The sequence below is a fragment of the Wolffia australiana genome, chromosome 3, assembly GCF_029677425.1.
Source record: "Wolffia australiana isolate 7733 chromosome 3, ASM2967742v1".
Taxonomy (NCBI): domain Eukaryota; kingdom Viridiplantae; phylum Streptophyta; class Magnoliopsida; order Alismatales; family Araceae; genus Wolffia; species Wolffia australiana.
The window spans coordinates 6,426,260-6,441,216 of NC_135837.1; the positions used below are offsets into that span (position 1 = coordinate 6,426,260).

General features: G+C 32.6%; 1 protein-coding gene across 1 annotated transcript; it reads right to left on the reverse strand.

Annotated features, from left to right (window-relative positions):
- Window positions 1-3,022: 3,022 nt before the first annotated feature.
- On the reverse strand, window positions 3,023-6,360 carry LOC144701488 (putative aquaporin NIP-type). Its single transcript, XM_078573296.1, has 5 exons — window positions 5,727-6,360; window positions 5,444-5,665; window positions 4,466-4,663; window positions 3,462-3,523; window positions 3,023-3,352 (listed from the first exon to the last, which is right to left on the reverse strand). Exons 1-5 carry the CDS (start codon window positions 5,823-5,825, stop codon window positions 3,133-3,135), a joined length of 801 nt encoding a protein of 266 aa, XP_078429422.1. The 5' UTR covers window positions 5,826-6,360; the 3' UTR covers window positions 3,023-3,132.
- Window positions 6,361-14,957: the final 8,597 nt, after the last annotated feature.

The following is a 14,957-nucleotide window of genomic DNA, read 5'->3' on the forward strand; positions in this document are numbered from 1 at the left end:
TTCGATTGTGGTACCACAGGCTCACATGATAGTATGTTCTAATTTATTTGATCTTTTTATTAACCCATACACTTTCTAGTGTTTTCAATATAACTAAGATCTTCAAGCTCCATAGTAGTGTATTGGCAAACACCATAATTATAGTTTGAATGGTTTACAAAAAGATTTTGCTTGGATTTTGTGGCCTCAACTGACACAATCCTAACTCAATTGTGCATCAAAGTGTTTGGTCAAATTTGGATCTAAGAATCAAAAAAGAGATAAGACAAAAGACCAAAATCATCAACTTTGCACGTCAAGTTTGTGATTTCTTAATTGCTTGAAAAAGCTTCAGATGTATCCATGAGCTCTTTAGAGCATTGGATCTCCTCTTCTTTCCACAAACTGAGCTTCCAGAAATCAGAATTGTCTTCCATCTAGTCTCAGTGAAAGCATTATTGATTAAGATTAAGATATAGAAGGGGGGCAATAAAAAACTCTAATTTACCATAAAATGTATTTTCTTAAGGTCTCGAGGTTATTAGGTAAACTTTATATACCTTAGGACTCTAATAATTTGGCTAAATAGTGATGAGAAAGGGTTGTTCAATGTCGTGAATACTGTTTCTTCTTTTCTGTAATATCCCTACTTTCATAAAAAAATGTTTAAATCATGTCAATGGGATTTTCATTTAGTAAAGTGGGGAAATTTATTAGGGTTTCATGTTCGTTTTTCTGTAGATAATTTAGTAACATTTGTTAGGGATTTGTGATCTTATGACAATGTTATTGAGATTTTCATTTAATCAAGTGGGGATGGTTAGGGTTACATATTGTATTTTTCAATATTGTTTTATTTATGAACTTGTAGTTTATTGATTTTTGTTTAATCAATAGGCAGATCAATTATTCTACATAATTTTTTTTTAGTGTTTTTTAAAACGGTTGATTTAAATTTTTTTTATGAAAGTAGGGATATTACAGAAAAGAAGAAACAGTATTCATGACATTGGTCGTTTTAAGGATATCATGTTATGCTGAAGAGATCAGTGAGTGTTTATTATTTGCAAATCAATTGTGGGCAGGTAGTCTTTGTACTAAATTATGTTTTCTTGAGATTGTAGAAACCATTATTTGAGATAAAGTTGTGTTAAACATAAAGAAAAATTTTAGGATAAATTCCTTTACAAAGGTTGATCATGGATTTGAAGATAAATCTTTATAAATGCTTTACCACTATACAAGATCCTAAAACAGATATTTCAACACTTTTTATGTAAAACATGTTTTAGGTCATTCCATTTTATAAAAAAAACCAAAAAAAATGTATACCTTTATTTAGATTTTGAAACTAATAGTATTATAAAAACTATATAAAATTAAAACGAATTAAGTAAATCAAATTTTTGATCAATAAATTTATCATGGGGTGTTTGAAAAAAAGACCCTTTTGTCTGCTAAATTGAAGGAGAAAGTATATGTGGTCAATAATTTGATCCAGAGATTGGTTGCTTTGGTCATAAAAGTAATATATCTATCAAGCTATGATGGGTTAATTGTTTCCCCAGGCTCTTCCAACCAAGGCTCCACGATCATAATCACCATTAAATTAATTTGTTCATTCCAATACTTCATAACTGCATGAGTGGTATCTTTTACCATATTTTCTTTTGAAGTGATTTACTATGCTGCAGATTGATGGGCCATTTTCATCTAATTCAATAGTCGAATTCCAACACCTAAAAATGTGGCCAGATGAAGTATATTCCCGATATCTTATGTTGCTATTATTTTAAAGTGTAGTTACTCGATTTGGGTAACTATTAAATAAATAAAATGCATGTCATAATATTACCAGTCACTAAGATAACATATTGAATAAGTTTGTCGTCTAATCAATATATTATATTACAGTATTTCTGATTGAATATATTACAGAATACTCAATAGTAATGACAGGTTTCATGAAACTATGAGACTATTGGAATTAAGGATGAATGAAGTATTCTTAATATTTATTCAATAGATACGAATATCAGCATGAGATTTTTATCATAAACTCAATTTCATTACTTCAGCTATTCTAACTTAAAATAAGGGGCAGAAAGAAAAAATATCCAACTCAATATAATACAAATGATACAAAGTTATACAAATAAAATTATATGGCCTCATTTATATCTCACAAGTATTATCATGACATACGCAAGTATCTATGTTATTTCATATAGAATAATAAAATATTATAATTTTAGTCGTCAAATTATGTACCTCTGGATATTTGATCTCAGAATAACATTATTTTGTGACATTCACAATGGTAGAAAATGTCTCAACTTGATTTAAAATGATATAAATAGTAAGAAATTAGATTAGTATGCATTAAACTACTCATAAAAGTCAGGGCCATAAACCTGATTTTGTGTTAATATTTTATCTTATGGAACATATTACAGCATTCATATTGGCATCGTACATAATTTTCATCTTAAAAACTTTTTTCATTTGATTGACCATATCTTTCTCATTCGCCACATTTTAACCATCACTGGTTTATTTATGGTACTACGCACTGACATAATATCCCAAGTCCCAGTACTTTCCTTTGTACTTTTTCTGTGAAATCTAAAAATAGTAATTGATCCAATTAATAACAAATATAGATGGAACTTACGGAAGTAGTTGACTTATCTTATTAATTGATGAGTTGAAATTCGCCCATGACATGCCTCATAATTATAACCAATGGCATAGTGCATTTCTTAGTACAAATGATCTTACTACGTGAAAAACAATGCCAGGGTAATAAGAGCCAGTCTCACATTGCAATCGACCATGATGTTTTTTAAGTTCAAATGTGACAGAGGTCAAACTTTCATTGGCTCAAATGATCTTACTACTTCAACCTATGATCAACCCTCATGTTACAAAGTGAGATAAAATTTCATTTCCCTCTAACGAATGGTCAGTAGGAACAGAAATAAACTCTAAATAATATCAGAATTAAATTAAAATCTATTTTTTTAGACAATAAAAGTTCTAGGAAATAAGAATGAAACATTTACATTGAATATAAAATTTTACACAGATAGATAGTTTCTTGTGAGGCTGGTCAATAGCCAGTCGCCCATGAAGGATTGATGAGGCATGGCATCAAAGACCCCTATTCCTTGACATGCTCATCAAGAATGATCCACTCTTGGTGATTTCCCTCAAGGGTTTGTCAGTGAACCTTATGAGATTGTACACTGCAGCTCCAAGGAAAGTCCCAATCATTGGGCCCAGCAAGTATACCCATATCCCCTCGTAATTGTGCATGACAATGGCAGGTCCCAGGCTCCTTACTGGATTCATTGATGCCCCAGTTATTGGCCTGCACGACCAGATTAGGGTTACTTTGAGCTACTCCCCATTGAGACTATAAGAAAATGATGTATCAGACGGTCTTGAATTAATGTCAATCCAAATATTCTGAAGTTTACCCAGCAATGAAAACATTCAAAGTGATTGTGGCCCCAACTGCGATTCCAGCCAATTCTCCGATCTGCAAGAAAGATTCAGATAGTTATGAGGAACTTGGGAGTATTGAAGTTAAGTATTTGATTTTGTGCATAGAGAGATATAATCTCTTCTTGATAGATACATAAATGAGTAAGAAGATATGTAGGTATATTGGCAAATCGAGAGAAAGACAGAGGGGGAGAGGGAGAGAAAAAGATGGGGAAGAGAGAGAAACAGAGAGACACAGAGAGGGAGAAGGAAAGAGGAAGAGACAGAGAAAGAGACAGAGACAGACAAAAAGGGAGAGAGAGAGAGAGAGAGAGAGAGAGAAAGAGAGAAAAAGAGAGAGATAGACAGACAGGGAGAGAGAGAGAGAGATGGAGAGAAATAGAGAAAGGAAGGGAGATAAATAGACAAGGTGGGAGAGATAGACAGAAAGAGAGAGAGATAGAGAGAGAGAGAGAGAGAGATAAATGGAAATAGAGATAGAGCGAAGGAGAGAACGATAGGCAGACAGGGATAGAGATAAGAGAGAGAGAGAGATAGACAGGTAGGGAGCGAGAGATAGAGATAGACATACAGGAAGAGAGAGAGAGAAAGCGCGAGGGATAGACAAACATGGAGAGAAAGAGAGAACGGGAGAGAGAGATGGAGAGATATATAAAGAAAAAGAGAGCGAGAGAGAGATAGACAGACAGGGAGAGAGATAGAGAAAGACAAGAAGAGAGAGAGAGAGAGAGAGAGAGAAAGAGACTGGGAAAGATAGATAGAAAGATAGATAGAGAGAAAGAGAAAGAAAGAGAAAAAGAGAAAAAAGAGAGAGATGGACAGACAGACAGGGAGAGAGAGATAGACGAAAAGAGCGAGAAATAGACAAACAGAGAGAGAGAGGCAGAGAGAAAGAGAGACAGGGGGGAAGAGAGAGAGGGACAGACCGGGAGAGACACAGAGAGAAAGAGAGAGAGTGTGCGAGAGAGAGGCTCACGGCTCTGTTGTCGGTGGAAACTCCGGAGATGACAAACATGAGAAGGAACGATATGATGATTTCGAAGACAAAAGACTGCAAGTCGGATCCGATTGGCGTCGTTCCAAAAAAGTGGGATGCTTTCGGGCTGAGAAGCCCAAAGAGGGCGAAGCTCGCCAGCATAGAGCCGCACAATTGTGAGATCACATAGACAGGAACCTGCAATTCAGCCATGAATATTCATTGTCCTTGACCTAGTATAGGGTCAACTTTTTGATAATTAAATGAATAAACAGAAAATAGAGAACACACTGAATCCATTAGAGTGGGCTGATCTTGAGGGGTAATGTATTGAGTTAACAGGTGGGAACTTGATTAATCTCTTAAGAGTAATGGGGGATCTCAGGGAAGTTTAACCTCACATGGGACCCAAGGAGAAAGTCCATCCTGTTTATTATATCATAGTTACTCTCATAATTTGTATTAGGATAGACTTAGCTTCTACACAATTAATCCCCAATTTTTTTTAAGAAAGACATTTAATTATGGATTAAGGGATATCTAATAAACTAAAATAATGATACTATTTCCATGAAGAAATTTGTTCATCCAAAGTTAACCTATGTTTTCTATTGAGATAGACTCAGCTTTTACACATAAATTAAACCCCATCATATATGGAGTGCCTAAATCACATTTGAACTTAATTGAATCAGAAATTAAAAGATAGCTAGTAATATACAATATTACATATTAGTGTCCTTTAGGAAATTCAATCTCAACTATATTATCGACCCCATTTATAAGCAACAGGAGAACCCTTATCCCGTTTAGTCTATCCCATGTTCTACCATTATTATGATGAGGAAAAACTTCGCCTTTAAAAATTAAAATGTGCTCCAGATATACACAGTACGCCCCAAACTTAATGAAAAGCTTTGATTCAAAAATAGTCTTAAGTGACTTAATGAGGGATTAAATTATGGCTAAGAAATCTACCTCTCTGAATGGAAAACGGCGGAAGATGGCAAAAGTAATGGTGACAGCAGGGTTGAAATGTGCTCCAGATATGTGCCCAACAGCATAAACCATGACCATCACTACCAGGCCCCAAGTTATGCAGATCCCAGGGAATGAAATGGAGCCATACATCTTGTTCACGGCCACAGAACCGCAGCCAGCGAAGATTAAGAAGAAGGTTCCCGTTAACTCTGCGATGCTCTGTGCCATGAAATAAGTTAGAAAAAGTACACGACCCTTTCAGCCAATGAAAAGAAGAAACCTTCTGGATGAGGCGAACGGTGGCGTTGGAAGAGGGATCACTCGCCCCGGCTTCTTCTGTTCTTGGGATCTCCTCATCTATAACCTGTGTCGTCGACATTGTGATAGAAAGAGAGATAAAGAGAGATAAAGAGAGAAGATGGAGAGAGAGAGAGAGAGATCGAAAGAGAGATAAAGAGAAAAGATGGAGAGAAAGAGAGAGAGATCGAAAGAGAGAAAGAGAGAGATGATAGAGAGAGAGAGATCGAAAGAGAGAGAGAGATAATAAAAAAAGAGAGAAGATCGAGAGAGAAACGATCAAGAGAGAAAGATAAAAAGAGGAGAGAGAGAGAGAGAGAGGGGGAGAGAGATCAAGAGAGCAGATTGTGAGAGAGATGAGAAAGAGAGAGAGAAGACGGAGAGAGAGATAAAGAGAGGAGATGGAGAGAGAGAGAGAGAAGATTGTGTTCTACGGTGGTTTACGTAGGCGAGTTAGAGAGATGGGTTTTAAAAGGTTTCTGAAGAGAGGAAGAAGATGAGGACGAACATATCTGTCGCTTAGGTGTTAGACCGTTGCGCCAGAAACGGTAGATCTCCGGCCGATGCGCTGAAGCTTACGCCAGCTCGTTTTCCTTTCTAAGCCCCCGCGTCTTCAAGTCACATCGCACAGACTCCTTGTAAGATAAAACAACCGTATATTTGAGGACAGTTCTTAGAACTACTGAATTTCATAACCGGATATTCTACTCTGAAAACTTTGGCTGCGGGCTTAAATAAGAACCAGACTTTTCAATCGAGAAATTGGTGCAAGAGGAAAGTGGTCAATCGACTGAGATTATCATATGTGTCAATTAAGTTATTATGAAATTTAAAAGGTGGAGATTTTCCACTGATCTATTCTCCACTTTTCGTATAAGTTAACGAAATTTGCTCATAAGTTCCAGCGAGATGTACCATACATGCATGAATATGTTGAGAGATATCTTTTATAAAATTTATAAAAATATTTTTTTCTAAAAAAAGAATGATTAATACTTTTTGCATCTTATGTACCTGTGGGACATGTTCGGTTTCTGATTTCCTCTTGACTCTTGTATGCAAAAAGAGTGAAGTGCGACTTTCAAATATGAGTTGAAAATCTTTACTCTAAAAATATTGAATACATTAATATTCGCTTGACCTTCTATTGGCTCTTATTATGTCATATTATATTCTATTGGAACAGTCTAATGACTATGTGCTCAATATTTTCTCAAATAAAAAAAAATATTCACACTATCTACCTCATATGCATTGTCCAAAGATTTTCCATTCGTGAAAGGGACATTAATACTTGCATGATTTTACGGTAATGAAATTAAAGAATTTTTTTTAATGACACATCAGATCAGTGTTATGCATCAAGATGAAATATGGCTTAGTTAAACTTGCCCTCACATTACTCGGACTCAAGAGAAAATCATAACCTGCATTTTGCTACTTTGAAGTATGAAAAAAATATGTATATGTTCCAAATAATGGATATCAAACCTAAGAAATTATTTACATTTTAAATGAAAGTTGGAATTTTGAATTAGAGTCTTAATTATAGTCATAGTACCAGATAAAAAAATGAGACAAATAAAATAGCGTCTTAATTACATTTTACCCTAACTTAATGCATCAAGATGAATTAGAGTCTTAATTATAGGAATTTTGTATACCCATAAATATGTATATTTTATATTTGTTTTTCTTTTTGATATCCTATATTTTATTTCAAGGACTAAAGATCAAAAGTCATGGGAAATTATTCCTGCCAAAGTTATTTAATAAACATCCAAGATATCAATCTTCAGCAAAATCACTTGAGCTTTACCTATGAATTTTTTACTAGCCTGATTAATTGAATAATTTAATATTTAAAATTTGAGAGAATGTTACATAATGAATACTAAGAGCATTATTTGAGCTGAAATATCTGAATATCATTTAAGCTTTGAAATTACTTAGGATAGATTGCTGAAGTAAGGTTTTGGGGGGTGAGTATTTTGGGGCCCTTGACGGCAAAATAGGAACAAGCTTTGGGAATAATCTAAAGGAGTATTTGGGGTTTGACATGGAAGATGTGACATTATGGTCATCTGTGGAATAATTTGGTATTAGCCTAGTTCAGAGAGCCAATGTGTTGGCACATCCTATTAACACATAAGTTAGGGTAAAATATATTTTGAATGCTTTGATTTATAAAATAATAATTATAAAATTTTCCTTTGTATAGTAAAAGTAAGGGTCAAACCAATATGGATCAGGTAATGAGATATAAAACTTTACTTCAAACCAATTTTTTTGGATGTCATGTTTTTGGATGATCAAATCTTTTTAAATATAATAAAACTAGTGAATAATCACTTTCGCTTAAAGGGTTAGAAAATATTGATTCAAAGTTTTTTTTCAAGGAGTAACTAGGTATTTTAAATAAATGGAATAACATACTATTTATTGGTAGTTTATTTAAATTAAACTAAAATAATAGAGTTGGCACTCTGGAAATTCCAGGTGATGGTTGATAGGGAAGGGCATGTCATGTGTTCCCAAAATGGAGTTTGCAGAGTAGGATTCTTAGATGATGGTCATTAATTGCAAGAGAAATGGATCATGAATATGTGCATGGAAGCAAAGGAGATGTTGGTGTCCTGGAAAAAGGTGAGGAGCTAGGCCATCATTCAGGAAGATAGCTAGAAAAAAGAATCAGGAAGCTAAACTTGAAGGAGATACAGATTAAATCACACACAAACAGGCCGAGTGGTGCTTTCTCTTCAAAACGTTTTATTGGATTCACTAAAACTTGAACCCTTCATTCTTAAAAATAAAAGGTATAGATGATAACATGAAAATTTCTCTAATAATGACATATATATTATATTGAATTAACCATTTAAATATTTAATTAATCATGTTATCAAAATAATTATTTGAATATATATGAATTTCACAATAACATCACTTTATGCACATTTTTGGCATTTTTCTCTAACCATCCGTGACTTATGGTCCATAAGCTTTATTCCTGACGATTACTTTCAAGTCCCATGTGTGCATCAACTCTCAAAAATATAATTGGATAATGATATAGGGTCTAGCGAAATATGTGATTTCAGAGCTATGAATTTAGGCTATTGGGCCAAATCTGAACAATTTTAGTTCCAGGTTTCAGAGGAGCAGTTAGAGCAACCTAGTTAAGTATAAAATTGAACAATTGCATAAACACCTATTTTTTTACTGATTAAAACCCAAATGATATTTCCAATGATAAGATCATTCTACCAAACTTATTCAGGAACAATATAGAAAAATGCTCATTCTATATTGTTTGATGTCACACTATGAAGGCTGAGAATTGTGTACCATTAGTTATCTTTCTATCATCATTTACCCACAACATGGATCACCAACGTGCCCACAAAATCCTTGGATTTACTAAAGATTCTGCATTAAACCCGTGGACTTGAAAATATGGATTTACCAAAGGTTCTGCCATGTCTCATTGGTGAAAACCATGTCCTTAAAATCACGAAAAAATTCATGGGAACCCTATTAAGGCCTAGTATCCAATTGCATTCTTACATATGGACCTACAATGAAATAAACTAAGCGGACTTTCACCCTTGATAAAACTGCTTTTTACAGAGTGTACATGCATATATAATGATTTAGCTATATTTACTCAACTTTTAATAGTTGATATTTATCTTTTTTCCATGTGTCATGCACATCAGATCACATCATTGTGATCTAAGTCCTCCATTTTTATCGCTTGGCTTTGGGTCATATGCATCATATCACAGTTATTGCTATTTAAATCCATGGTTCTAATCTTTTTTGTGTCCCTGTGTAAACATATGAGAGAAAGTAAGTGATGACTGATGTGTTATGTCATTGCATATTGCTATGCCATAATGAGACTTTCTTCAATGATTGTACGGCTGTTCACAGGCAATGATTGACAGTTATATGAACGAATTTGTTCGGGACACTAATAAACCATAAATTGGAGTTCATTGTGTTGTTTAGCGCCTCAAATTTATTCAACATTACCTATAATTTTCCTTAGAATAATTGAGCAGAAAGAGTGGAATATAGTGACCTAATATTGAACAAGTGACTTTTGAGTTTGACTTCTGTATTTTAAAATTCATATACAATCTATAGATTGAAATAAACGATAAAACTAAGTAAGTAAAAATTCATGTTATTAAATGTATTTTAAAATAATCCACAGAAAGGTAAGAAAATGTTTACACTACTTAACATATTTTATTTAACTCTAATACAATAACTTTAGAACTTTTTGAGTTTTTTAATGAGAAATAATAACTAACTCTAATTAAAACTGACTTACGGTTATGAGTTGAGTGAGTGGAATGGAGTGCTTTTACTATCGCCGATGTGACATAGATGGTGCAGAATACAAACCAACAAGGATTATAGAGAGCAAGTGCTTGGTATTTAACTTTGTTGATGGCAAGGAGATGACGAAGGATACTGATAATCACAAAATTCTTATTTTGATTCTATATTCCTGTATTTCTGAGTTTGTTTTCTTTTAAGTTATTATAAATTCATCTTACTAGGCCTTGAAAGTATTTATAGAATTTTAATGATAAATTTCATATTATTGTATTTTTAACAGAATTGTCTGACACATATGTTAATTTAAATTAATCAACCATGCATAAGTATTGTTGTATTTAAATATTTTCATGTATTTTAAATAATTTAAATTAATATTCTATTTTTCTCAATTTTTGGTATTTTATGGGGATACGTGTCCTTGAAAATGTAAATAAGTACCAATTATTGCATGGAAATCCCCATGTAAAGTCTTGCGCCTAAGCCCATTTTGGCAACTGTATCGTCCCAAAGGAAAAATAGAAAAACATTTGGCTAAATTATTTTGCTATTGTTTCATCCTTCTATCACATTGTGTCTGTGTTTTCATGCCTTAAAGATATTTCTATCAATTTATTTCAAAAGGGTACCCTCTCTTTTCTATTGGCTGCATACGTTTGAGGTAACAAAAAAAAAATCCTTGAAATATTCATTTAAATCATTGGTCTCAGATAATGGTTGTCTAATCCCAAAAATTTGTGGCATCTAATGATTGGCCAATGGCACACATAACTAGGTGGATTAAATTAAATAAATTTATTAAAATATTTAAATATTAAAATAAAAATTATCTATTTATGGATAAGAAATATTTCATTTATGAATTTAACATCAGGAAATTCAATTTAATATCAGAAACAAGGGAAATCAGAATATCATTATGAAAGTAAAATAAAATATAAAATTGTATTTATATAAATCCGAGTATGCATATGCTCAAAATTTTAAAATGTTTTATGCTGAATAACATACGTCTATGTTCATCTCAATGAAAATAAAAAATAAAAGAAAACATTATTAAATGTAGAATATTATTTATCATTAACGTACACTTGGAACAGAAGAATCAACCATAAGAAAATCCTTTTAGCACAAAAAATGTTTATCTAAATCCGTAAAAATATATTCTCAAGTAAAAAGAGTTATTACCAAGAAATTCAAGGTCAATAAACTCTAAAAAAACCAATATATGATATTTTTGGAATATCTTCGGAAAAGTATGAGTAAATGCTTTAATCCCTGATAGCATGCATGTATGGTCAGTGAAATTATTGTAAACATGAATATATCTGATATTTGTAAAATAAGTAACATGTTATTCCTATGTCTTTGTGGCTTCACACAGACTCAATTTTCAGGGCTTCAATAAATCTAGATGTGTATGGTGGGACAGAATTAAGAACTAGAGCATAGTGCATAAAAAAATGTGTCTACTAACATTTATTCTATTCTATAAAATACCATAAATAATTTAGCACCAACTAGATTTGTTGAACATGTAATAATGGGCTAATGCCCCCCTCCTTGCTATTAGGCTAAACTTTAGCCATCGATACCATGAAGCCTATCATTGATAAGCTTTAAACTTTTGTTTCTAATGATATTCATCTACCCATAAATTTATTTAATTCAAATTTTCCATTATTATAACTTGAAAATGTCACCTTTGTTGGAAATAACATATTTAAAAAAAATTCTAGATATATATTACATGTCACATATATTATTTTTTTAACAGAGCTAAAAATAAATTAAATCAGTACTCTCTCCAAGGTTATCCATCAATAAAATTGAGATAACAGATATCTGACTTACATTTGAATTTTAGATGTAAAAATGGTGTATAATAATGATAACAGTTATAAGATCCAAGAATCAAATAAATTTACTTTAATAAATTATATGTTGAAAATATATTAAATTTCAAATAGATTAATAAATCATTTTGACTTAGCATTAACAAATGCTTTTAACTTAGTGATAAACCATAAATTAGGGCTAAACACATAATTTTTTGGTTCTAATTTCTGAAACAAGAATTTATTGTGATTTCCTTAGCACAGAGTAAGGTCTGAATCCACATATAGTAGATATTGAAAAATTGAGTTGTCTTTTAAAATTACATATTTTTAGCTTTCGCAGAGTTTTAATATTTTAATATTTTATATGAATAAGTATTGATGAGAACAACATTAAACTACCGAATATAAGTTAAAAAGTTCAAATAAATACTTATTAAATTTAATTCATTGACAGGGTCACGACACATGCATCGTTTCCATTCACTCGAGTGTCATTGCTTCTTCCCTCCAAAGAACATCACACCATCCACTGGTAAACTCACAACTGAAGTTATGCCTCAGACATCCACATGTCAGTTCTTAAAGAACATTTTTGGTTCCTAATGTCACTTCATTGGTACCTTAACTTACTTCTTAAATGTTTAGAAGTTAATTGAGGTACGTACCACCTTTCTTCACCATCTAAATATACCACCACAAACCTTCCAAGAATGGATTATGGTGGGGTTCAGATTTAGTTTTTTAATTATAACCTTAATTTACATTTGCAGCCTGATATAACAATATAATGGGGGGCTAATTATCTCAATGATGAAGCAAGCATTTGCTATACCCCCATAGGCAAGAGAAAAAAATGGAACAAAACTAATCAAATATTCTATTGCTAATAAATAAGTGCCCACGACTTTGTCAATAATAAGTTTGGGGGTGCCTTTTTATTCATTTGCTTCTTCTATTCCATTCAAGATAGATTTTTTTCTAATCTTTGTAGAAGAATGGAGGTGTTTCACCATTCACTTTGAATAAACTCTACTTGGCTTATAGGGTTTTTAGGGTTTTAAGGATTTTTTGGGAATTTTTTTGATCAAGAATTGAACAATACATATGTTTAACTTGATTAGCATGTTGTATGTGGCAGTTGCGGGTGTTGATTGGCCATGGGGGCATGCGGCAAGAGGCAGAATGGGGTTTGGTTGTACAAAACAATGTAGTAGATCTTGTTGTAGGAGGAATGTTTCATTTAGGCATGATAATTTGGAAATGTATCGGTAAATTAGCAATATAGATCTATTGGAAAACTATAACTGTACTGAAGTGTTGAAGGGGTGACATTCAGATCAATACTTGTGAAAAGAAAAAAACCACTTTGCCCATTGGACATGCGACAACAAGGTTAGTGTGATCATCATCTTTTCCCAATTCACATATTTGTCCTTTCTCCTAGGTTATCATCACCGAAAAGCAAGGTTCTCACCCTCACACATGCCACCTCCAATTTCACTACTCGTCGGCTCATATTGGCCTCCATCTCTATTGCCACCAGTAACGGTAAAATAGTCATCACTTGCCTCCACCCCCACTTGCTGATGCATTTATGCCACCATCTCTGGCACATTTAGCAACCTTACTTCTTTCATCAGCTCCACTTTACGCATGCCAACACTAAAAGCCATCATTGGTATTGCCGAAGCACCAACTAAGGTAATTTAATTAGCATTTGTTTCTATTTCCAGTTATAATTTTTTAAACGCTTTCCAAAGTTATTCGATAAAATTTAGATAAATTAGGTTAAATAGGATTATTATTCTCTGACAGACCTAGAATATGTTGAATTATTTTTTACTATTTTTATGTCATGAAATTGTATTTAATTTAATTTAGAATTATTTCATTAACCAAATGACCAACAGAGGACAAGTTTCAATAATATTATTGAAGCGATTTATTTATGTGATTGATACGTGTATTACTACCTAAGGGCTAAATCCATTTCCTTGAAATTAAAAATAATGAGCTTCATAATATTTATGCCTATACCTTTTTGATTGAGATATAAAAAATAGATTCCATGGATACTTAAACTAAGTGTAGATAGATTAGAAATATGAAAAAAGTGAGGAAGACAATCAAAATATGAAAAATTCTAATTAAGAGAAACAACATATTAGGTTAAACTAATCTAATATGAATATAATGTATCGTTGTGATTCATTTGCATGTAATACTTGTTAACTTAAAGATAAAGAGCTCCACATGTATGTGTTCTTTACAACTTCATATGCAATTCTTTGTACATACAAATATAATTAGTGAATTTAATCATGTCGACATCAAGAGAATTTTCTAAAAAAATCTCTAGATGTCGACATCTTTCCATTCCCTTAAACCTTTAAATTTTTCCTTCCCTTGTTGTAGTACAGTCGAAAGTCTTCTGGGCTTCTTTTTAATTTTAAGATTTAATTCAAACAAACCTATATTTTCTATGCACCATGTAATAAGCATAAATTTTAAGGTACAAGTCAAATCAGTCACTCTAGTGGATTCACCAAGAAAACTCTTGTACAAAATCATGCTTTGATAGACCTAAAATGCGGTATGTAATCATACACATTTTAAAGTCATTTTTGGGTTTATTTCATGTATATTATCTTCAACCTAAAAGGAATTTTGCATTTCATGCACTAAATAGAGCAAGGGATAAAACAATGAGTTTTCATGTCATTTTTTTACATGTTCTACATACTCAACTATTTCTTAGTGAAAATATATGTTAAACATTGTAATTATAATGAGACTACTGCACTATACAGTATTCCATCTATGTTATCGCAGGCTAGAACTTGAAGTTGAAAAAATAAATGAAATAAATAATTATTAAAGAAAAAGAAAGAAATAAGAATAAAAAATTTGGATTTTATTGGACCAGCTAGGGGCTAACCAGGTGCAACAACGCCTAAGCCAGCTGTTGGCGAGCGAAAGCAGGCACTCAAGCCCACCTGCAACCAGCAAGGGGCAGTGCC